We start from the raw sequence: 26,809 nt of genomic DNA on the forward strand, positions 1-26,809 counted from the left end.
TTCTTTAAAAGAAATATTTGAGGTCAAGCATGAGGCTATCATATGAAACATACCAAACTGAAGCATTGATTGAAAACTTGCACAGGTAGCAGGCAAACAACAAGGGAGTACATAGTTCCCATAGTAAATGTTATGAAATAGCTTGGCAAAGAAAAAACATTCAATAGCATCAAAAACATCACGTATGTAACCAGTACCTCGTTCATCAAGTTTTGTTGCATCTAAAACTTACAACGGTAAGTAATAATAGGCCTTGCTATTTATTAGATTTGAGAAGGAAATTAATAGTAGAAAACAGTTAATTCTGTTCAGTTCATAGTCTGCATCTCATTAAATAAACAAGGACATGTTCCTTAAAAAGTAAATGGTAAACTGATTTATGTCATGAATATGCAGTCATTCAGCTGAACATAACAAAAAACCACTTGCAGTCACTGCCTTTGGACAGAAATTGTTTATTCCCCATAGACGAATTACATATTGTAGAATATAATCACAATTTCAGAACTCAAAACTGGATCTGAATTAACAATGAAACAGTCTTTGTAAATAGGCAGACGATAAACACACCAAGACAAAAGGCAAAATTGCCTGAATTTTCAGCACATTAATTCAGTAAATGAACTTCTGCTTTATCTATCAGTTGGCTCTGGTGAGGGTTTAAGATATGCTGACAGGCTCCACTGCATACTTTCAATTAATGTCAGAACCAGTCAAGCTTTCCCCATGCACTTCTAATGGCAAAATAAAGTTTCAGCTATCTCAAAACCTGTCAAAGTCTTTCACCTTCTGCAAGATTCATGTTTACTGCACTGTATGTGGGTGTGAAGAATGAGGCTACTCTCTTCCTTTTGACACTTCAAAATTGGCCATGACAAATTCATTCCATAAACATATGGAGGATGAAAAATGTTTATTCTAATTAAATAATTTCTACAGAAAAGAAACATGCATTTTGTTGCTAACTAGAAAGATAAAGCATATTTCAAACTCCACACCCCACTTGCTGTACCATGTTTCCCCTCCATCACTACCAAGAACACCATAACCTGCCAATAAGCACATACATTCAGCACTACTCATTGCATCTTTCAGTCACATCAGGGAAAAAAAGTCAGAAGCTGGTTACCAAGAAGAATTCACAGCAAATCTATACTAACTTTTTTCTGATACAAGTATTTTGCAATACTTGCTTGGCTATTCACATTGCAAAACATAACATAAGGAGATCTTGGATAGGACAAATCTGGCCAGAGGAACATCCAATCTTGTTGTAAAATTCCACGTACCCATTCTCAAAATTCCTCTCCACGTTAATTTAATCACTGAGATAAAAACAAACAGTCTTTCAGAAAATCAACCATCATTACATCTCCTCCATTTCGATCTTCTTGAAACAGGAAGGCATTTGAAAGTTCTGCAAGGAAATAATCAGAACATGGTTGACTTTGGACTGTACTGACATGTGTCTGGCCATAAACAGTTTTTGACACTCCCTCAAACTAAAAGTGTACATAGCACGAGGAGGATAAATAAAAATTAGATTGGCAAGGTACCAAAGACATTTGACGCAAACAGCTTTCTGACTCAAGGCCAGAACTCAGTGTATAGTTTTGGGGCAATTAGTTGTACACATATACCAATTTAGCCACAGAATAAATCAAGTTTAATCCATTTGGGGAAAGTGATTTCGATGAGATTTGAATCTTCTTGCTGATGAAAGGACAAGACTATTTTAGATGGCAATTCTGCCTTTTCTTGCGGTGAATTTATAATTAATAAAATACTTTAACTCATCATTGGCATTATAACTTTGGAAACCATGAACACATGTTTGTTTCCAATGGTTTTTTTTGGCTCTTAAATCTATAATTTAGTTGCAGTCAAATGCCTGTAATCCAATTCCTAGAAAAAAGGGGACAGTAATGTGCCATACCAAGACTGCAATGCGAGAGTGCATTCCACTTTTAACTCTTACAATTACTCACTGCACTACTTGTAGCATTCGCCATTTGAAGTTAGATTTAAAAAACCTGTAGTACTTTGGCAATTTCCATATTAAGAACACATTTTGAGGGACAGGATTTGGAAAGGCAAGGACGGATTAGGGATAGTCAGCATGGCTTTGTGCGTGGGAGGTCATGTCTCACAAACTTGATCGAGTTTTTTTGGAAGTAGTAACAAAGAGGACTAATATGAGAGTAGAGCAGTGGGCATGATCTATATGGACGTCAGTGAGGCATTCAACAAGGCTCACGGGAGACTGGTTTAGCATGGAAGACAAGGAGAAATAGCCATTTCAATACAGAACTAACCTGATGGTAGAACACAGAAGTTAGTGGCGAAGGGTTGCTTTCCAGACTGGAGGCCTGTGTCCAGCAGTGTGCCACAAGGATTGGTGCTGGGCCCACTACCTTTCGTCATTTATATAAATGATTTGGATGTGAACAGAGGAGGTATATTTAGTAAGTTTGAACATGACACCAAAATTGGAGGTGTAGTGGACAGCGAAGAGGGTTACTTCAGTGTACAACAGGATCTGGATCAGATGGGCCAACATGCGGAGGAGTGGCAGATGGAATTTAGATAAAATGTGAGGTGCTGCATTTTGGGAAAGCACATCTTAGCAGGACTTATACACTTAATGGTAAGGCCAAAGGGAGTGTTGCTGAACAAAGATCTTGAAAGTGGAATCACAGGTAGATAGGGTAGTGAAGGCGGTGTTTGGTATTGGTCATAACGGTGAGTACAGGAGTTGGGAGGTCATGTTGCAGCTGTATGGGATGTTGGTTTGGCCACTTTTGGAATATTGTGTGTAATTCTGGTCTCCCTCCTATAGGAAGGATGTAATGAAACTTGAAAAGGTTCAGAAAAGATTTACAAGGATCTTACCAGGGTTGAAGGATTTGAGCCAATGGAAGAGGCCGAATGGAGCATCAGAAGTTATGGGGTAACTATACTTAAAGATGCTTACAAAATCATGAGAGGCGTGGATATGATAAATAGACAAGGTCTTTTCCACAAGGTGGGGGAGCCCAGAATTAGGGGGCATAGGTTGAGGATGAGAAAGGAAAGATATAAAAGCGATTAAAGAGGCAGTTTTTCCACACAGGTGGTGGTACGTGTATGGAATGAGCTGTCAGAGGAAGTGATGGAGGCTGGTATAATTACAGCATTTAAAAAGACATCTGGAGGAGTATATGAATAGGCAGAATTTAGAGGGATATGGGCAAAATGCTAGCAAATGGAACTAGATTAGGTCAGTATATCTGGTCGGCATGGACAAGTTGGACCAAAGGTTCTGTTTCCGTGGTGGACATCTCTATGACTTTAAATTGACTCAAAAGGGCAACTTAACATTCTTGTTTGCTGAGGCCAAGATTCATATGCACAAGGTATGTATCAATTATGTATCAAGATGGAAGATGAACAAAAATGGACATTTGAATCAATCTGTAAATGAAAGGGCATTCTAAAAAGGTTGAGAAACAGGAAAACATATTGCATAGCAAGTGATTTCTAAGTTGTAAAGGTAAGCACAAACTGAATGAATATTGCTGTGTTTGATTAAGAAATGCTTATTATGGGTTGATGGTCTCTTATCAAGCAACTAATTACAGTATAATATCCTCTCATTTACAAAGATGTTATTCTGAAAAGTAACACAAGGGCCCTTTTGACACAATGATAGTGTCCCTATCTCTGAACCTGGAGGTTTGGGTTCAAGTTCCACCTGCTCCTGAAGAACATTATAACAACTCAACCAGTTGATTAGAAAATATCTAGCAAGTGACATTGGAAGAATATGCTGTTCACTGCAAGTTCTGCATGAAATAATGGTTCTCTGAACATTTCAGAACATGACAAGAAGTCAGCTCACTGCATGAATTCAATGCAATGAGCACTGGGATGTTACAACTCCAGTTACTGGAACTCACTTTGTCCCCATCCTCAAGTAAGGCAGTCCCAATTGTCCTTTATGAAATCAGCTTCAACAACTTTGTTTTTAATCAAAAAAGTCAACTTAAGTATGACAGAAAGAAAAAAGTAGACATTTCCTACTATCAAAAGCTGTTTTGCTTGCTACTCATCAGGACAATAACAAGGAACTACTGCTGATAAGTGGACTCTAACTGGTCAAGGCACTGTCACGGAAAATGCACAGAGGAATGCAGTTACCTCACACTATTGCTTAATTGAAAAGCACAACGCCTGGATAAACTATATGGGTCTCGTCTGCAGGAGGAGACAGAGTATGAATATATACAGCACTCAGCAAACTAAGAGAACCTTGTTGTGAAACAGATCATCTTAAAAAGACCATTATGGATCATTCTTAGCACATTTGAGATTTTTGAACAGGTTCTGTCCACCTACATTGTCAAGACGACATCATGTTTTGAATTTTGATTGAATATGATCAGCACTGCTTATTGTGAATAGTTGGGAGACATGATATTTGATACAATCTACCAGTCTTTGGAACGTATGGTCTATGGACTGGCATTACACAAACAGATACTACATTACTCACTTGTGGTAAATGGATTGCCTTCCTGACTTGAAAGCAACAATTCATTAGCAGACATAATACTACTTGTATTATAGCAGTAGCATGAAACTTCATCCATTGCTCAAAATTGAGGGTAATAGGAGGTAGACAGTACACTATTAAGTGCCAAAAGGGGAGTTTACTTAAGACAGTTAGTAATGATCAAGTTGGTCATTATCCCATAGGACAGTTTTTAAGCACAGAATTTCAACATCAAGTTTAAATGTTTAGCAAATGTCTTATGCAGCATTTATTGACAAGACCAATCTTATAGCACATAAATCCATAGGAATCTCATTGCATGGTGGGTTTGCAGTGGACAATGAGAGAACTTATTTGCAGATTTTTCAACTAGGAGATCAAATAAAGCAGTTTTATTAGACTATTCCATTTTAAAGTAAATTTTAGCATGGGATAGAAGCTCAAGAATTTCCTTGTGCACCTTACAAGCAGATTTAAATACAGCCATGGTATCATCTACTGTTAGAAATATGCAAAGCCAGAAATCACAGACCAGGTTATAGCCCAACAGCTTTATTTGAAAATCACAAGCTTTGGGTGCAGAACCCTTTCATCAGGTGCGGAAGGACACAAAACAAAAAGATTTATGGGTCAAGAGATCAAGGGCAGAGATCCAAAAAAAAATCACTCACCATTTCCACAATCTTTTGATCTCTCTACTCTTGATTTCTCTGCCCATAAATTCTGTGTTGTGTCCTTACCCCTTAATTCACCTGACAAAGGGACTACGGTCCGAAAGCTCAAGATTTCAAACAAACCTATTGGACTATAAACATGATGAAGGGCTGATGCCCGAAACGTCGATTCTCCTGTTCCTTGGATGCTGCCTGACCTGCTGCGCTTTTCCAGCAACACATTTTCAGCTATAAACATGATGTCACATGATTTCTGACTTGGTCCGCCCCAGTCCAACATCAGCACCTCCACATCAGAAATATGCAAGGGGAGGTGGTAAGCGGTCATCCCAAGTGTTTCTCATGAAAATAGACAAAAATCTTAGTAAGAAACTGCTCTAAAGAGGCTCCCATAACAACAGCATCTATGTGTACACAGTAATTAAAAAACAAATTTGCTAAATTCATAAATTCAACAAATATAAATTCACAAAATGGCAGCATGTCTGGAATTCTATTACAGCGACAAGTATGAATATCAATAGCTTCCTGGAGCAGCACATTAGTGAAAAAACTTGCAATAATCGGGGGGGGTCAGGCACCTATGCACAACATTGTTATTAATAAGCAGGTCTTCTATATAGTTTTCAATGTGAAGTAATCCTTCACGGTATGTTTGGAAAACTCTGAACTGGTTGTAGCAACCTGCTACAACTCTGTTCATAAAATGCAGACAACTAAACGAAGACAACACAGAGTACACAGGAAGTGCCACTTGAAACAGACAGTAATTTCTGGTGTCAACATAAACTTAAATGTGGAAATCAGAAGATTAGTGATTCTTTGTTCCTCTACAGTTTGTGCTGCTACATAACCTCCAAGCTTTCTCCAAAACCAAAACATTGAGGTTGATAAATTTGAAATTAAAATCTCCTAAAAACTTGGAGTTGAAGCTATGTTAGAATTCATAGCTATGCTCTCTGAACCAAGAAAACAAAATGTTATTTTTGTGCAATATTATATTTTCCTTTGGTAATTTATTTTCACTTTTATTTAAGTTGTTACACTGCACATCACAATCGAATTCTACTCCAAAAACTAAGGATAATCAGTGCATTTTACTGACTGGACTTGCAGGCAGTTTTCTTTTTAAAAACACTGTTTACCTTGCATCATATCTGCTGGACACCTGGCCCTTTACCTGACTGAAGTTTAGTTGGAAAAGGAGAAATTCAGGTCAAGAAGATTAGTCAAACTTCATGGGCAGATTTCCAGGAGGGCAGCAGGGAATACAACTGCTTGGCCACGAACCACAAAATCCAGACCACCATTCGTTATGTCCCCTCCCAACACCCAACAGATCCTTTGGGATTTTAAAAGGCTATCAAGAATACAACTTTGTACGTGTGCACTGTTCAGGTAAAGCAATAGCATTAGCTTTCTATACTAAAATGATTACGCCATTGTATGAACTTTTCCCTTAATATTTAGGGCCTATGGATTAACATTTTATTGTATGACAGTACGTGTTAAAAAGGCATGCACGATTTTCCCCAGGCAAATTAACATTGCACAGGGATTACTTTTTAAAATCAGCAAATGCTAAATTAAAATTTCAAATACTATTGAAGTATAAATTCGGATCATGCAACTCCAGCCTTCCTTTTATTTTGGAAAAAAAACTGATATGGCAACTAGCACTAATGTTATTTTTTTTGAAAAAAACTTACTAACAAACCTTTCAACCATTATTGAAAAAATTACCAGTACTGCTAAGTGCAACTCCGATTTAAATTCTTCTAGGTGCAACAAACATTACTTTAAGGTGTATCTTTTCACCTAAGATTACTGTAGCTGAAGAAACAGAATAATTCAGCCTCTAGCCTTCAATTCCTGTAGCAGAATATTATTGAAGTTTGAAAAATTTCATCATAACAGTATTTTGAAGCAGTTAATGAACATTTAGGTCTAACATATGAGGAATGGCTGAGGATCCAGGGATTGTATTCATTGGAGTTTAGAAGATTAAGGGGAGAATTAATAGAGACGTACAAGATAATACATGGCTTGGAAAGGGTGGATGCTAGGAAATTGTTTCCATTAGGTGACGAGACTAGGACCCGTGGACACATCCTTAGAATTAGAGGGGGTAAATTCAGAACAGAAATGCGGAGACATTTCTTCAGCCAGAGAGTGGTGGGCCTGTGGAATTCATTGCCGCAGAGTGCAGTGGAAGCCGGGACGCTAAATGTCTTCAAGGCAGAGATTGATAGATTCTTGTTGTCTCGGGGAATTAAGGGCTACGGGGAGAATGCGGGTAAGTGGAGTTGAAGTGCCCAGCAGCCATGATTGAATGGTGGAGTGGACTCGATGGGCCGGATGGCCTTACTTCCACTCCTATGCCTTATGGTCTTATTCTACTCTTCACGATAGACAGGAAGCACCTATAGAATAATAAAAGTTCACCCAGATAATGTAAACATTCCCAAATTTTGACTCTACTTATGGTGAAAAGAGTGCCTTAAGATTTACTGCACCTAGAAGAGTTTAAGTATGAGCTGCATTTAGCAGTACTGGTAATTTTATCATTAATGGTTGGAGGTTTGTCAGTCTTAAGTTATTTTTGAAAATAACAATAGTGATAATAACTAAAGGAATGGCATGCTGTTTCAGTTTCGAAAATGCACGTCCTCTGCTTTGTGGGAATTCAAGGCAAATGCGTGTCCTGAAAAGCAACTTGTGCAGGAAACACTGCAGTAGCTTGAGCTCCAAAACTTACCCAGTAGCTGGGATCATTGCCTTCAGTAAGGGTGAAAGCTATATGGAGAACACGTTTAGATGTGGTAACTCTGCAGCTAAAAAGTATGCTTTAAGAGGGAATGAACTATCACCAAACAGCTAAATCAAGTAGGTAAGTAGTACAGGAGTCATTAAAGTGCATCCTACTCTCCAACCAGGATCAAGTTCCACATAAATGATGAAAATGATGATTCATCTGGGGAGGGTAGACAATACCGCATTCATGGCATCACAGGTGGCTCAGCTGCACAGTGGGTTACAAGGAAGAACCATAATGAAAGATGATTCAAGGATGGTGTATTGCCTCTCTTGTGCCAAACTCAAGGCCATTGCTAAATGGCTGCAGAGCATCTGCAGAGGATAGGAGCAAACAGCCAGTAGCTTTGATCCACACTGGACCAATTACATTGGAAGAAAAAGGAACGTGTGGTACTGTATCAAAATTTACCAAACAGAAAATGGAGTAGAACTTCCAAAGGTGACCTCAAGATTGCTGCTGGTGGTAATGGGAGTAGAGTTTAGAAGCAAGATGATAAAACAGACAATTACATGGTTGGAAAACTGGTGCAAACAGAAAAGATATAGATTGAGACATTGGGCCCATCTTTGGGGAAGATGGGTCCTACATGGACAGATAGTTTGCACCTGAACCAGAGTTGAATCCAAGTTCCTCATACAGCACTATGACTGTTCTGTTAAGGATGGTTCAGAAAAAAAAAACAAGAGTTTAGAAACCATGAGATAATGTCAGCAAGGAATACACAAGTGCACAGAATATGGAAATAGAATAGCAAGTTCATAGGTGAAGTCAGAATTGGAAGAAAATTAATAACATTCTCAGTCAGGGTTACTGTGCACTTATGTTAATGCAGGGTGTGATAAAAGTGATTGGCAAGTGGAAATACAATACTGTGGCTAAAACAGATACTGGCTTGAGAGGCAGGACTGGATGTTAAACATTGCTAGAGAAAAGGAATGTATGTAACATAAACAAGCATGAAAATAAGAGATGAATGGGAATTAAGGAGAACCTTCCACTGCTGGAGAAAGAGGATGTCCAGAAGAATCAATCCCACTGGAACTAAGGAACAAAAAAAGTGCAATGACATTGTTCAGTATAATCTAAAGGCCACCAACTAATGAGAAGGATGTGAAGGAATAAGTATGTAAGGAAATTACAGTGAGGTGCGAAAATGATAGATTATAATAGGGGTTTAGTTATCAGAATTGCTTGGGACAGTAAGCATGCAAGACAATAGAAATGGCAAGAGTTCTTTAAATATGTACAGGGGAATGTTCTACACAATATTTTCAGTCCAAGGAGAAAGAAGGCACTACTAATTCTTAGGAAAGAAACGTACCAAGTAAATCAAGTATCATTTTGAGTGTATTTAGGGCAATGATCACTTTTATAAAAGGTGCAGGCAGGACTATGGGAAAGAATAACTGAAACCAGGACAACACACATTAACTGGTGGAAAGTCAATTTCAACAAAGAACAATCTGATTTGGGAATAAATTGGAGTTAAAGGTTGGCAGGGGGAAAAAAAGGTTTGCCAAGGAATGGATACCCTTCAAAGAAGTGATTGTCTGGACACAGGCAAGGTATGTACTCTCAGAGGAAACAGCGGAGCAAACAAATTCAAAGCTCACTGGATAACAGGTGAGGTAGAAATAGACAAAGAACATGTTTAGGGCAGGTATCAGGTAGAAAATACAGGAGAGAGTCAGGCCGAATACAGAAGGTTCAGAGGGATATTGAAAAAGCACAGGTGGAAATAACAAAAGAGACTGACAGCTAACATGAAAGGGAATCTCAAAGTTTATTACAAAGAAGGTGGATTTGGGAAAAACGGTGATTTAAATATAGAGAACATGGCCAATGTACTAACTGACTTCTTTGTATCTTCCTTGCCAAAGGAAACTATTCTACCCAGGGCATGGCCATAGAGAAGGAATTCAGTCTTAAGAGTTTAAAATTGATAAGATGGTGGTGATTGGATAGGTGGGTTGCGCTTGACAAGATGCATTCATGGACACCAAGGGAAATGAGAATGGAAATTGCAAAGGCAGTGACAACTTTTCAGTTTTACTTAGACTCATGATGGCAATAAAGGACTGGAGAACTGCAATACTGAGTACTTGTTCAAAAAAAATGCAAGAATAAGCAAAGCAATGACAGACAAATCAATATAACTTTGGTGGTTGAGAAGCTTTGAAAAGAGAGTTCAGGACAAAGTCAATAATCAAACAAATAAACAGGGGTTAATTATGAAATCCAGCCTGACTCCCCACAAGGGCAAAATCATGCTTTACTTTCTTACTGGATTTTTTTTTGAGATAATAGAAAGGGTTCATTCATGGTAATGGGGTGGATGGCATTCCAAAATATGTTAGATACGGTGGTAGGAAGTAAAGAGCTCATGGAATAAAAGACAGACAGTAGCAACAATGATACAAAATTTGGAATGAACTGAAAAAGTGTAATGGTTAATGGGTTTTTTCCCCAGGCTGGAAGATGATTTGTAACAGCAAGGAAAGATTCGTGCGGAGTTCCCCAATGTTGGGATCCTGCTTTTCCTGATAATATATTGATCGAGACCTTGGCTTATAGGACAATTTCAAAATTTGTAAATGGAATTAACTTGGAAGCATTGTTAATAGGAAGATGGTGCAGAACTTCTGAAAAAACAGACAAGCTGGTGGATTGGATGGGCAGATGACAGATAGAGGTCAGAGAAGTGGGAGGCATTCCATTTTTTTGGGAAGAACATGGAAAGAGTTTAAAATAAAGGGCCCACTTCTAAAGAGGTGTAGAAGCAGAGAGTAAATGTTTAACCACAAGTCTCAGAATGGTGGTTAGAAATGTTGAGAGCAGTTAACAAAATATACTGTGTCTGAGGTTTTTGTTTTAAATTAAAAAGAGGGACACCGAACACAAGAGCTAGAAACTTATGTTGAACACATTAGCCGCAGCTGGCATACTAGAGTCGATGTCCTGTGTGGGCACCACATTTGAAAAAGGATGTGAATGCACGTGAAGAGCAAGTTTATGAAAATATCTCCAAGGAGGAAGAGAATCGGAGAAGTTTGGATTATTCAACTTGGACAGAAGGAGGCTAAGAGGTTATCTGTTAGAAGCTTTCAAAATCAGAGTCATAACAAAGAGGAGGACAATGTTCCCATTCATAAAAAGGATCATGGAAAAAAGGCACATACTTCAACTTGTATAGAAGTAATTTTAAGGAAAACATTTTCCACATGGCAATGAGATGGCGTCCAGCAATAGCTGAGAGTTTGACGGTAGTTTTCTTTGAGGAATTTTCAGGAACAATTTCTGGGTTCCATGGGAAGGCTAGAGAAAGGCAAAAAATGACAGGTTATCGGTTGGCTCTCCAAATGATATTATGGGCTCAACAATCTCCTGTCTGGAAAAAGATTGTGATTCTGGGGCAACAATAGGGAAGAAAAGCAAGACATAACCATGCCATAACCATGCCAATACAGTAAAGTGAATTTAAATTTTTCTTGGACTAGTAAAGGCAGCGTTTGGTATGCTTCCTTTTATTGGTCAGAGTATTGAGTACAGGAGTTGGGAGGTCATGTTACGGCTGTACAGGACATTAGTTAGACCACTGTTCAGAATTGCACGCAATATTCTGTCTCCTTCCTATCGGAAAAATGTTGTGAAACTTGAAAAGGTTCAGAAAAGATTTACAAGGATGTTGCTAGGGTTGGAGGATTTGAGCTATAGGGAGAGGCTGAACAGGCTGGGGCTGTTTTCCCTGGAGCATCGGAGGCTGAGGGGCAGATTATGAGAGGCATGGATAGGATAAATAGACAGCCTTTTCATTGTGTTGGGGGAGTCCAGAACTAGAGGGCATAGGTTTAGGGTGAGAGAGGAAAGATATAAAAAAAAAGAGACGTAAGGGGCAACTTTTACACACACAAAGGGTGGTACATGTATGGAATCAGCTGCCAGAGGAAGTGGTGGAGGCTGGTACAATTGCAACATTTAAGAGGCATTTGGATGGGTATATGAATAGGAATGGTTTGGAGGGATATGGGTTGAATGCTGGCAGGTGGGACTAGATTGGGTTGGGATAGGAAAATTCAATGAAAATGGTTAATTATGCATAAATTTGATCCGAACACAAGAGATTTTCACACTGGAGAATTAAATCTTCCTGTTTAAGGCTTCAGTTTCAGCATCAAGCATGAAGATCATCAAGTACTTGTACAGCAAGATGCAAAGTAGGTACCAAGTACCTCAGCTCCTATCTCAAAATAGCACCCTCCATTAGTTTAACTTTTCACCTGTTTCCAAAACCAGTTATCCCATTTGCCCAAATCTATTTTAATCAGGACAGAGAACTGCATACATTGGTTAAAGACTAGAATTTATCCTGTTCTACCATCCAGTTGGTTCATATGCAGGTACAGGTTGGATATGGTACTGAGCTCAATAATCAACCGTGATCATAATGTGTGGCAGAGTAGGCTTGAGGGGTTAGATAACCTAACCCTGCTCCTACCTTCACGGTTTCAAGATCCCCAAGATTAAGGAAGGACTTGATTGGCAGTCACTCCCTGCATTTGCCACCAGTTGAACCAGAGCTGTCTCATATAAAGTCAGAAATCTTTGACTTCAAGACCCATCTCAAAGACTGCAGCACAAAATCTTGGGTGCAAGTGTGTAATCTGAGCTAAGATATTGAACATTTCCGATGAGTTTTAAAAAAAGGTATCTCAACACAATTTTCAAAGTCAACAGGGGAGTTTCTCCAGTGTTCTGAGCACTTAACCCTCAACAACACACCTACAAAAAGGTTACCCGGTCATGATCACAACTGCTATTATAGAGAGTTGACTGCATGCCACCAGAATGCCAACTCCTCCTATATCACAACAGATACTTCATTTGCTGTAAACCACTTTGAAACATCTTGAAAGGTCTTATACAATCCTGTTCTTCAAAAAAACTACTATAAAATCCTTACTTCCATTCCTCATTTAGTTTGGAGGTGCTAATCTAAGCTATGAGAATACAATACACAAATTATAAAAGCATAAAAAACATCAGAGAGTAGGCCATAAAGCCCCTCAAAGTTTGCCTCCTATTCAATGTGGCTGTGGCTGCTTTTCTAACCCAACTCTACTTTCCTGTAGCCAGTCATAAAAGGCTGCAAAGGTAAGTGAATTTATTTTAAAAGAAATAGGAATTGCAAGGTGAGAATCCGAGGGAGCAGGAATGGGGGCACAGGTGGACGATATGGATGTAGCTATCATTAGTCACCACCCGCTCACCACTCCCAAATCGATGCCCACAATTAGCCCAGATTCAGGTAAACAGATGCCCCCCAACCTACAAAAATCCAGCAGGTAGGCTGCCTTGGTTTCTCTGGAGGGAAAGTAGCCATATTTTACACCTGTCTTCTTGACAGATGCATTGCGGCCTTAGCATTGTAAATTGCCTACAAACTAGGCTGCTGAGGTGATGGGATGTGAAGCAGTACCCTGCCGGTGCTGAATTGTCAAACAAATTAACCCTTATCACCTGCCTTGCCACTTCTAGGAAGGAGAAAATTCTACATATAAACACTTAAATCTAATGCGCCCCAACAAAGCCAACTTAAAACACCATGGTAGCTGCCTCACTGCAGATTTCAGGCATCCCTGAAGACATTTGATGAGATTTCAAGTTTAAATGAATAATTATTATTTAGGACAAAAGTCACAGCAGAACAATGACAACAAGTTCTTGGGCAAGCCTTCAACAAGAAATTGTTAAACAATAAAATGTAACTTCTTTTAAAAAAAACCTGCCACAGTTTTAAATTTCTGCCCAAAACCTTTGCTCCGAAGGGCACAATATTTTATTGTACAAAAAACAAACTACTTTCTTGTTAGAATCAAGAAAATATGTACATTCTTACCGGTTCACAGTTAAGAAAATATTTATTAAATGGTTGTAACATGGCTGCAGTCTTTGAGATGGTTGCCAATATACCAAAATACTTTTTCACCAAATCCATTCACACAGAATATAGCCCTTGACCTTTTACTGTTAAGGTCAGGAAGCAGGAAAAAATATAAATAAAGTTAGGTTATATCCAAGACTGAACAGACCAACAAATCTAATTCAGATTTGATTATAGCAATGCTCCGACACTGCAAATGTAGAGTTTACCAAACACCATGCATCATACAGAAATATTTCTAAAAACAGGCCATGTAAAATTTCTACACAGTGAGTAAAAATTGACAAGAGTGAAACAGTAAGGTTTCTGCATAGAATACAAAAAAGCAATGTGCTAAAGGGTGGTCCTCTAGTGCTATCTCAAGCCACATTTCAGAGAATGATTTATTCTGCAAATGCCATGCATACTAATGTAGGAGTAAGTGATGTCAATATAAGCCAAGGGTAAAATAATAATTTGTGGCATTGTGGATTGAACCTGATGGTCACAACAATAGGTAATAAATTGAATCAACAAGGCCTTCCTTCTTTTCCACTACAGAAAAGTAAAAACAAGTGAAGATTTAGAAATACCTAATCCTTCAGCAAAACTGAAGTTTCTGCAATTTTCCATTTAAATATTGCCTTTTTCCAGGTCCTCGGATATGCCACAGGCTGTGAAATGCTGCAAGTTCAGTTATCCTGCAAGGCAGAATCTCTTGGTTGTGCACAGAAAGACCACATAACTGCAATGTTATCAATATTTGTAATAATTCTTTTAGGAATGTTGACCAAGGGATCATTGTCAGTCAGGACATCAGAAAGTGTACTGCTTAGGATGTAGGTTTGCTCGCTGAGCTGTAGGTTTGATATCCAGACGTTACCCAGCCAGGTAATGAAACATCAGTGGCGACCTCCAAGTGAAGCGAAGCTGTTGTCTCCTGCTTTCTATTTACATGTTTGTCCTGGATGGGGTTTGTGGTGATGTCATTTCCTGTTTGTTTTCTGAGGGGTTGACAGATGACATCTAGATCTATGTGTTTGTGTTTGTTTATGGCGTTGTGGTTGGAGTGCCAGGCCTCTAGGAATTCTCTGGCATGTCTTTGCTTAGCCTGTCCCAGGAGAGATGTGCTGTCCCGGTCGAATTCAACTGGGACAACATATCTCTCCTGGGACAGGCTAAGCAAAGACATGCCAGAGAATTCCTAGAGGCCTGGCACTCCAACCACAACGCCATAAACAAACACAAACACATAGATCTAGATACCATCTATCAACCCCTCAGAAAACAAACAGGAAATGACATCACCACAAACCCCATCCAGGACAAACATGTAAATAGAAAGCAGGAGACAACAGCTTCGCTTCACTTGGAGGTCGCCACTGATGTTTCATTACCTGGCTAGGTAATGTCTGGATATCAAACCTACAGCTCAGCGAGCAAACCTACACCCTAAACCTCAACCTGAGCTACAAACCTTCACAAACCTTGCAGTGTACTGCTTCTCTTCTTTACTTAGTTTAAGATTATGTCTAACTACATTACCTGTCAATCTGGATTACACATTGAAAAGGGCCTGTACTTTGCTGTAACATTCTATATTCTATCTCTGGAGGAAGCAGTGAGTTACCAACCTTTTGAATCCAAAAGTCAAGGCTGACATCTACTTCAATAAGTCCACCAGTAATAATTAAGAAACATAGCCTTCAAGTTAATTTCTTGTTTTGAGTGGTAGCATTGGGCAGGCATTGTTCAATTTATCAAAATTATTACTTGTTGTTGTGTGCGTGCATTTATGGAGGGGTGGGTGGGGCAGAAAAAAAAGTGGTTATAGGGAAAGGTAGATCCCATATGCCTTGAATCAACAGGAAGATACCAACATCTGACCTTGAGCCCTCTATTATGATTGGCTCAGTATTGTAAGTGATTGACTGCCAATCATATCTGACTCTGAACCTGACCTTGGTTGACCTTAGACTGCAGCCAGACAAGCTTGAAGAGATAGAATTGATTTTTTTGTGCGCACTATACTAAAGGCATATTAAAAAAATGATAAAAGATGTTCTTTATAGTCAGACTTCTTCAAAGCAATGTGAAAAACACTTTTGCTAAAATCATTTATCAATTTCAAAATTCATATTACATAATTTCTTTCAGCTACTCTATCCAAAATGTGCTACCAGCGTCTGTACTAAATTTTTAAGATTTGTATTGCAATAAGATTAATGCAAAACAATATGTCAACTACAATGTCATTTGTGACTGTATTTTAACTATGCATATGCACTCCAAATTATAGATAATTAATATAATGCAAAAAAGAATTATTTGTGCACAGGAATCAACTTTAGTCACATAAATAGTTGAGTGGATGACTTCGGGTCTGTCTTCTTAATTGACTCCCAGGAATTGGTCACAAACTAAAATGAAAGCTCCATATCAAATCAAATAGCACAAAATTCATTGTTCAACAGAATTTTTCATGAATGAATGTCTACAAAGTTGATGTAGCACTGTTAGAACTTGTAATATATAATTCTTTTTAGACCTCACCTGCCCCATACCCCAGAAAGCTCTCAGTTGGAAACAAGGTCAAAGTAATGCAAATATTTCCCACTTTTCTCCCACTGAGAATTCAGCTTTCTCTAATTTGCCCAATATAGCTCAAAGACAGTCAGAAACAGATGACTTTGCGTTCTCAACTGAAATTGTGCAACAAAAAACCCTCAAAACAGATTTAAAAAGTGCCTTTTTCTCCTCAGATACAGAAAGGTGCAATTGCACATTTCAGTAGTGCATAACATGACTACCGCTTATCAGTTTGATATGCATCTAATTGAAGTCACATTTTCATAACAATTGCAAATCAATGATCAAATTGACAATTTCTCAAATCTTACATACACAAAAATGTCACACTGTATTCCATGCTATTCCCATTAACAAACGCTACAGGAGAGAAAATAAAAATGTTCACGTGAGTTAACCTATGGTAACGCAAACAAATTTTTATAAACCCCTGCAAATGCTAAATTTGGAAGGGAGTCTGCTGTAATTGTAAATTCATCCAAACATAATACAGAACTTTCAAACCCTTTAGATTCAGTTCTCCTAAAAACTGGCACACATCACTCATTTCCTGTCAATTAGAGGGGTTACCATTGTTCGCCATGATATTTAGGTGCTAAAGGATAATTATTTTACCAGGATCGCAATCAGTGCAATACCCATACAGCTGCTTTTACAATCTCATGACAAAGCATTTTATTTCCATAGCTTCCATTTCCAAAAAAGTAGTGAAGAGCTCCTGTTCTGGCTTGGCAATATTAGATAATATTCCTTACCAGGAATACTCAGACTTAATGCTTTCTAGCAAATATAAATATGCATATAATATGAAGATCTTATTTATACTTGGTCTGTAAATTCAAATTTATTGCAATTTTGCATTTTAAGTCCATTTCATGTATGCCAAGACTCGGGAGGGGTCCTTAGTGTTGCATTTGGGATATGATAGTAGCGTACAACTTAGTTGAACAGTTAAAAGGATCTTATATTTTATTAATTGTACCAAGATGGATCAAAACACACTAAATTTTTACAATTCACTACACAATATGTACTTCAACCAATCACTGGAGAAAAAAATAGATCACAAAAGGCTAACATCAAACAAGTAATTTGATAATAGCAATTTGGGGAAAGACAACAATAAAAGATAATTGCCGCTCTTTCCTACTACCGGAGTAATTACATTAAAAGAACTGTTTTTGATATGTTCTTTAATTTGTTATTATACTAATTAAAAATAAGTCAGTATGGGAAGCTAGCATTTCATTCTACTGGATAAACCCAGTCAGATACACTTAAGTAATAACTCCTATAAACAGCAGAGAGCAAATTCTTCACAGCAGAAAGGAATATTGGATACTCAAGAGCATGCGAATTCAAATGGAATTACATTTTATTGATCTCATAACAGGTTCATCAACTTAAACAATAGTTAGTTTTCGAAATTTAACATTTTAATCAACTGGTTTTTGGTAGTCAATAGTACAGATGTTTGTGCTAAAGATAAAAACCATGGGCCAAGATTACAAAATAACTACATTCTTAAATGCTGAGCAGCTGAAAATAATTTTCTACTTTGTGTTGAAATGTATGTATAAGAAAGGCTTATTGAAAATAATATGTACATGTGCCAAAACAATAAATACGACACAAGCTAACTTTCACGGTGATCATCTGAAAAACAGGATCTAGCTTAAGTGGGCATGTATTAGAAGTGTCAAGGGCTTTAAATTGTATGTGCAGGGAGACGTGGGCAGGTACAAATACCTTCAAAACATAAGGAATGTGGTTTAAACCACATGGACTACAATGAGCCAAACACTTGCATAGTACATTAAACTCTAACTTCAACACAAGCCTACAGTGAGGGATACTGCTAATTCAATGTGCCATACAATGAAGTGAGAGATATAACAATTTATGACATTAAAAAAGGCAACTATTAACTGTCCAGCAGCTAACTGTGCTCTTCATTTGCTCTGAAGTAGCACAGCCATAGATAAAGTTGGCCCTGAGCTACCAGTTAAAAGCAGTGTGGCAGTAACCAAAATCCAATATATACACTACCTATTCAAACAGATAAAACTCAAAAGAATAGCAAATGCTGTATTTAACACTTTCAGCAGCCCATTATCACCTCCATTACAGAGACTGATGAACCCATAAGAAACATTTCTCAAAGTTATAAATGCTGTACATCATTGTCAGCTAACACCAGCCAGTGGAACACACTGTCAGAGTTATCACAAGGCTACGATAATGAAGTCAAAAAAGTAATAATTTGATTTTTCATATGATTATGATAATGATTGCCAGCTTAGCTTTTACCTTTACACTAAGAAAAGCCTCAGGAGTGGTTTTACTCACTTGATGACCTTGACAATAATTACATATTTTACAAGCATTGCACAAACTACCATGTTGATACAGGTTTATAACAAAACTGCAGTCTGACCAGTCACACCCAAAATTAGCCTCAATAATATTTCTGTCTCCTGAGAGCAGAAAGTTCTAAATATTTTCATGAAAACAAAAATTAAAAACCCACATATCCAGGTATATACCTTCATTAATCTATATATGATTCTACGTAAAATATTTTTCCTTCACATTGCCACCAAAGACATTTGCCATAAGTTTGACTAAGATTGATGGCTTCTCAAAACTATGGTCATGCCAAATATTGTATTGCTACTTGAAGCAAATCTGAAATGTTTCCTTTGGGTTCACCCCTTCAATTCCCATAAAGTACCTGTCTTTCCTTTAAATACCTCAAGCCTCCAGCTGATTACATTCAAAGCCCATCTCAGATAATCCTGACAATGTATTGAGCAATATGAAACAGATCCAGGTGGGAAGATGTTTACGTATGTGCAGGACTGAAGAAAGAGGACATCAAAAAGAAAGTCAGCTTAAATGTTAAATGTCTGAGGGAGGCCTGTCACTAGAGTGAGACAATACTGTGTCAAAACTATGCAATCAAATTTTGGGGGGGGGGGGGAGAAAGAAAACTAAGGTACTTGTCTCACTCAAAAAATAAGTTCCATCTTAAAAGATTTACTGAGCTCGGACCAAATATTCCCTCTAACAGAGCCACGGAAAATAAAAAAGCTGCCCAGATCCTGCAGAGGTTCCTCCTCTCTCTGAAAATTCTTTAAAACCCTTGACATCGTTCCTGCTGAAAGCTACTAAAGCTCGTCTGTGTCTCCTGGAAGATTGCATCTTTTATTTATCGCCCCTTGGCTTATTTTCACAGCAAATTCCTGGCTAAATGCAATCAGCCAAGAACCCTCCCTGTACGCGCTGCTGTCATTCTTGATCGGTTGCATGCGGAGAATCAAGCGCAAAAAAAGCTCAAAAGCCCAACAGAACCGGCCACCACTTCATTTTTAATTTCGTGTGTGTAATATATACATATAGAGAGAAAGAACAGCGTGAACAAAACTGATCTATTTTAAAAGGGATGGCGAAAGATAAAAGCTGAGCCAATGTGAAAGCTAGTATTTCAAAAAGAAAGGGGGCGAAGAATGCCAAATACATACTGGGCTAAAAGCCCTTTAGGCGGAAGGGCACTGCGCCCAATGAGCCACTAGAAAATAAATGATCATGCAGAAAATCACGTTTGCAGATTGCTTTTGAATTCCAATTAACCATGGACCGGGGCGGGGGGGGGGAGAAGAGAAGAGACAACAAGCCTGACTATTGAGATTGGTGACGAAAAATGGGGTGGGTTGCTTGGGGGAAACAAACTTAAATCTGGTTTGGTCAGCCGATCGCCTGCACCCTGGATGGATCCCCCTCTCAATTCTTCGTGGTATGAAAGGATCTGTGCAGCCAGTCTGTCACTAGCCTGCACACATTTCTCCCCCCAGTGACTTTAACAAGGCAGTGAAGAAAGCTCCATTGTCCGACGGTGGAGGGTGATAGAAACAGAAAAGGACAAATAATAAACATGAAAATGGGAACAAAGTAACGAGGCGGTGCGAAGGCAAAGCCTGAAGGCTATTCGATATGCGCAATTGACAAATATAACAACCAGGATCCAACAAAAGCTACTCCCCCTCCTCATATCATCCTCAAGCATTTCAGAGGAAATAAAAGTGAAAATGAAATATATGTGCATATTATATTCTACATTGCTCCTCCACCGTCACCCCATTGTCAATCCTTTTCATTTGAACTCCAGAATCCAGATCCTGGTTTTTTTAAGATCTGCAAGGTTACCGAGACTGCCGTCTTTCTGTGGGACGAGAGGAATTTTGGAGTTCCCTCCTGAAGCAAACATTTTGATTGCCCCCTGTCCAGCAGCGTGACACATCCTCGCAAACATTTCAAAACAACATATCTTTACAAATAATAAAAAAAGAAGAGTGCTGCAAAACAGGACGCCATCTTTTTTGAAAGATCAGGAGTGTTTTTTTTGGGGAGGGGTGGGGGGAATTCTTTGTGGCAGCGAGCATTTCAAACAATCTACACCAACTCCGTGCCGTATCTGAAAGAAACACCAGGCTGTGAGTCGACAGGGTTAAAATCCAACGCTGTCCCGAGTCATCAGACGGAATGCTGTCCCTTTAAAAGAAAGGGTGTATTGTGCACACTTCTTCACCTGGCTTGCTCTTTAAATTCCTGACGTGGGCACAGAATGCATTCTCCTCTGGGCTTCAGGTCTAGTTAAAGAGCCCGAGGGGGGAAAAGGGAGGAGGGATGTGTGTGGGAGGTGGTGAGGGGGGTGAGGGGAGTGCGGGGGGGGGGGGGGGGGGGAATACTTACCGACTTGAAGGACATTGTCCACGCAGCCGCTTTCCAGCAGCGCGATGCCCCGTTTAAAAGGCAATCTGCTCTCGTCGTCCCCTCCGTCCTCGGCCGAATAATTGAATGAGGAATACATGCAAATTTCCCGTTCATTCCTGGGGAACGACCAGTAGACGATTCGCCTCTGAACGGGCTCCGGGATGCGGGTGAAACGCTCTTCCACTTGCTGGAAAGGCCACTTCTCCGCTACTTTCCTGGCACTAATGTCCAGCAGCGACTCCGGCTTGTAGCTTTTGCCGGTCGGGGCCGCCCTCTGCGGCGCTTTGGAAGGGTTAAAGCCGGGCCTGCAGCAGAGCCGTTTTGCGGGTGGCTGACCACGCTCCGCCATACTGCCTCGCTTCGCTACTGTTACATTGAAACGGAAGTTATGTACATTATAAGAGAAGCCTTTATCTGTTTACAATGAGGGCGCGCCTCGGTGCGGCAAAAAAGGTCACACACTCCTAATATGGGGATACCGGGGGGACGGTCCTCAGCGCCGGTGAACTCCTCTGATTGCCATCGTCGGACGGAATAGGCGGGAGCAGGGCGTTCCCCTGTCTCCGTCTGCCCCGCGCGCACCCCCTACATGGGTGTTCGGTCCATAATGGGAATGGAAGGCCGAGTCACCGCGTTCTCATTCTCAATTCCAAACGGACACGCCCCCCTCCTTGTGGGGGGAGGGGGGAGGGGTGAGCACAACAGCCGCTGCCTTTGTGACGCCATAAAAGGAGCGTCTGACCTAACCAGGAGAAAGAATGCGGGGGTGTTTCCCCTTGAAAGTCCGGCCGCTTCCTTTGTTGCGGCCATATAAAGGCAGGCGCTCCTTTTATGGCGGGGTGCCTGGAATGTGGGCGATCCTTTTCCCCCTACCCCCGCCCGGCGGCCCGGCCTTTGTGACGCCATATAAAGGCAGGCGGTAGTCGACGTCGCTGGGCTCTTCAAAACAAAGGTTGTGTGGCTGGAGGCGACTCCCGGAGTTGTCTACTCAGCGACACTGGCTCGCTTCCTATTTCTGCTTTTTTTGTAAAAAAAAATGTTCTCCCTTGCAACATAGCTTTTCCAGCTGTCCTGGATCGTGCTGATTTTTGCTTGGGAGCTTTTTGTCCACATGGACCTCGGGAGTATGTTTTCTCTTGGGTTAATTATACCCGAAGCGTGAACTTTTGCAAATTTAAATCTGGTTTAAGACTTTCATTCTCGTCGCCAGTTCTCTTTCTCCACCACCCCCCCCCCCCCCCCAAAACATGGCCTCTCGAAATCATAACTTCCTCTTGAAAATCTTAATTGCGGTAAAGTCTTTTTAAATGTTACTACTTTTGCATTTCCAATGGTCTCAGCTGATTTTGAAATGCACGATGCATACTGGCATGTTTCGTAACCGGAAAATCCTTATCAAGTTTGTATTTACTGGCAATTACCTGCTCTATCCAAATCCAATTTCCGTTCGTTCTCGGAGGATGTGGAAAAACATTGGATTGTGTTCTGTGAAGTGTCAATGCCAGACTTTTTTTTTGCCCGAGTTTATAGTTGAATAGACTACAGGGAACTGACCGAGCTTAATTTTTTTTTGCAATAGCCCCCTCCACATGTGTCCCTCAGAGACGAAACGCCCACAAAAATTGTCCAAAAAGGATGCCCTTTCCATGACGATTACATCCTTCAGCAATTGAGGCCCAGCCTTCTGCTGTGCTACTCATCAGACTTCCCACAGTACTCCACTTTTCCTATTTTCCAACTGTACACAGTGTTGCAACAAACCTGGCAGCAGTGAAAATTCTTGGCAGCTCACTGCGCAAGCTTTGAAGTTAGACTGTTTCCATACTGTCATAAAGTTTAACTAAATTGCTGTGGCACATGCAGGTCTTTAGAGGAAGAGGGAAGGGCAAGGTTGCTTAGTAGCTGACTCCACTTGTCAGTAGTTCCACAAGAAAATTGTTTTTTTTACACAGAGCCCTGATGAAGGGATGAAAGCACTTTATCCAGGAAAAACAAATGACTTAGATCATAGAATAGTGTTAGTGCCAAAGAACTCAAGATTAGAGTAGTGCTGGAAAAGCAGGAATCTGAAAAAGGAGCTTTTGCCTGAAATGTTGAGTTTGCTGCTCCTCAATGCTACTTGACCTGCTGTGCTTTTCCAGCACTACTCTAACCCCCAGCATCTGCAGTACCCATTTTTGCCTCAGTGCTAAAGGAGACCATCCTGCCCATGTCTGCTGATTCTCTGCAAAAGCAACTCCTTTGCCACATTTACATAGCAGCAACATCAATTATTTAGAGAGCACCCTGAACATAATGATATATCCCAAGGTGCTGTCTACGGCTATGATAATGCAAACGATTACACCAGATAAAGAGATATTGGATCAGACCATTGATAGTCTGGTCAAAGTGGTAAACTTGAAGAACTAATGGAAGAAAGTGAGGTGAAGAGATTTGGGAGGGAATTTGTGAGTTCAGGCACCTTGTCAAATTAACACACAGCTGGCAATGGTGAATCATTTATTATTTGCAAGGTCAAATATTTCAGAGGATTGTGGGTTTGAAGAAAAGCCAGAAAGAGCAAGTCAGTGGAGGGATTTGAAGGCAGACGTGAAAATCTTAAAATCAAGACATTGCTGGCTTTCGCTGGTTCCCCAGTCAAGCAAACAAAAGAGCGATATTGAGCTGTGGGTTCAAACATGAGCAGTACGGTTTTGGATGAATTTAAATTCATGGAGGGCAGACTATGGGAAAGAGACCAGTCATTGCAGTAGTTGAATCAAGAAGTAATGAAGGTTGATCCTGGGTATGAAGTGATTTTCTTACGTGGAGAGTTTGTATTCCTTTACGTTTTAAAAAAAGAAGAGATCATATTGAAACATATATGATTCTTAGGGTGCTTGGCAAGTTCATAGAGTCATAGAGATGTACAGCATGGAAACAGACCCTTCGGTCCAACCCGTCCATGCCGATCAGATATCCCAAGCCAATCTTGTCCCACCTGCCAGCACCTGGCCCATATCCCTCCAAAACCTTCCTATTCATATACCCATCCAAATGCCTCTTAAATCTTGCAATTGTACCAGCCTCCACCACTTCCTCTGGCAGCTCATTCCATACATGTACCACCCTCTGTGTGAAAAAGTTGCCCTGTAGGTCTCTTTTATATCTTTCCCCTCTCACCGTCACCCTCTAGTTCTGGACTCCCTGACCCCAGGGAAAAGACTTTGTTTATTTACCCTATCCATGCCCCTCATAATTTTGTAAACCTCTATATGGTCACCCTTCAGCCTCCAATGCTCCAGGGAAAACAGCCCCAGCCTGTTCAGCCTGTCCCTATAGTTCAAATCCTCCAATCCTGGCAATATCCTCGTAAATCTTTTCTGAACCCTTTCAAGTTTCACAACATCTTTCCGATTGGAAGGAAACCAGAATTGCACGCAATATTCCAACAATGGCCTAACCAATGTCCTGTACAGCTGCAACATGACTTCCCAACTCCTGTACTCAATACCCTGACCGATGAAGGAAAGCATACCAAATGCCTTCTTCACTATCCTGACTACGTGCGACTCCAATTTCAAGGAGCTATGAACCTGCACTCCAAGGTTTTTTTGTTTCGCAACACTCCCTAGGACCTTACCATTAAGTGTAGAAGTCCTGCTAAGATTTGCTTTCCCAAAATGCAGCACCTCGCATTTATCTAAATTAAACTCCATCTGCCACTTCTCAGCCCATTAGCCCATCTGGTCAAGATCCTGTTGTAATCTGAGGTAACCCTTTTCACTGTCCACTACACCTCCAATTTTGGTGTCATCTGCAAACTTACTAACTGTACCTCTTAGGCTCGCATCCAAATCATTTATGTAAATGACAAAAAGTAGAGAACGCAGCACCGATCGTTGTGGCACTCCACTGGTCACAGGCCTCCAGTCTGAAAAACAATCCTCCACCACCACACTCTGTCTTCTACCTTTGAGCCAGTTCTGTATCCAAATGACTAGTTCTCCCTGTATTCCGTGAGATCTAACCTTACTAATCAGACTCCCATGGGGAACCTTGTCAAACACCTTACTGAAGTTCATATAGATCACATCTACCACTCTGCCCTCAGTACCTTTGTTACTTCCTCAAAATACTCAATCAAATTTGTGAGACATGATTTCCCACGCACAAAGCCATGTTGACTATCCCTAATCAGTCTTTGCCTTTCCAAATACATGTACATCCTGTCCCTCAGGATTCCCTCCCACAACTTGTCCACCACCGAGGTCAGGCTCACTGGTCTGTAGTTCCCTGGCTTGTCCTTACCACCCTTCTTATACAGTGGCACGACGTTAGCCAACCTCCAGTCTTCCAGCACCTCAACTGTGACTATCGATGATACAAATACCTCAGCAAGAGGCCCAGCAATCACTTCTCTAGCATCCCACAGAGTTCTCAGGTAAACCTGATCAGGTCCTGGGGATTTATCCACCTTTACCTGTTTCAAGACATCCAGCACTTCCTCCTCTGTAATCTGGACATTTTGCAAGATGTCACCATCTATTTCCATACAGTCTATATCTTCCATATCCTTTTCCACAGTAAATACTGATGCAAAATACCCATTTAGTATCTCCCCCATTTTCTGTGGCTCCACACAAAGGTCGCCTTGCTGATCTTTGAGGGGCCATATTCTCTCCCTAGTTACCCTTTTGTCCTTAATGTATTTGTAAAAACTCTTTGGATTCTCCTTAATTCTATTTGCCAAAGCTTTCTCATGTCCCCTTTTTGCCCTTCTGATTTCCCTCTTAAGTATACTCCTACTTCCTTTATACTCTAAGGATTCACTCCATCTATCCTGTCTATCTATCCTGTCTATCTATCTAACCTGACATATGCTTCCTTTTTTTTAACCAAACCCTCAATTTCTTTCGCCATCCAGCATTCCCTATACCTACCGGCCTTTCCTTTCACCATAACTGGAATATACTTTCTCTAGATTCTCGTTATCTCATTTCTGAAGGCTTCCCAATTTCCAGCCGTCCCTTTACCTGTGAACCTCTGCCTCCAATCAGCTTTCGAAAGTTCTTGCCTAATACCGTCAAAATTGGCCTTTCTCCAATTTAGAACTTCAACTTTTAGATCTGGTCTATCCTTTTCCATCATTTTTTTAAATCTAATAGAATTATGGTCACTGGCCCCAAAGTGCTCCCCCACTGATACCTCAGTCACCTGCCCTGCCTTATTTCCCAAGAGTAGGTCAAGTTTTGCACCTTCTCTAGCAGATACATCCACATACTGAATCAGAAAATTGTCCTGTGCACACTTAACAAATTCCGCTCCATCAAAAGCCTAAACATCTTGACAGTCCCAATCTATGTTTGGAAAGTTAAAAACCCCTACCATAATTACCTTATTATTCTTACAGATAGCTGAGATCTCCTTGCAAGTTTGTTTGTCAATTTCCCTCTGACTATTAGGGGGTCTATAATACAATCCCAATAAGATTATCATCCCTTATTGCTCAGTTCCAC

General features: G+C 40.1%; 1 protein-coding gene across 1 annotated transcript in view; it reads right to left on the reverse strand.

The window, feature by feature from the left end:
- The window catches only part of LOC140477344 (zinc finger SWIM domain-containing protein 6), a 189,713-nt gene extending 167,760 nt beyond the window's left edge, over positions 1 to 21,953 (reverse strand). Inside the window, exon 1 of the mRNA XM_072571040.1 lies at positions 21,288 to 21,953. Coding sequence (XP_072427141.1) covers positions 21,288 to 21,657 — 370 coding nt within the window. The 5' untranslated portion in view covers positions 21,658 to 21,953. The remainder of the gene's footprint in view (positions 1 to 21,287) is intronic.
- Between the last annotated feature and the right edge of the window lie 4,856 nt (positions 21,954 to 26,809).

This window comes from Chiloscyllium punctatum, chromosome 1 (assembly GCF_047496795.1).
Source record: "Chiloscyllium punctatum isolate Juve2018m chromosome 1, sChiPun1.3, whole genome shotgun sequence".
Classification (NCBI taxonomy): domain Eukaryota; kingdom Metazoa; phylum Chordata; class Chondrichthyes; order Orectolobiformes; family Hemiscylliidae; genus Chiloscyllium; species Chiloscyllium punctatum.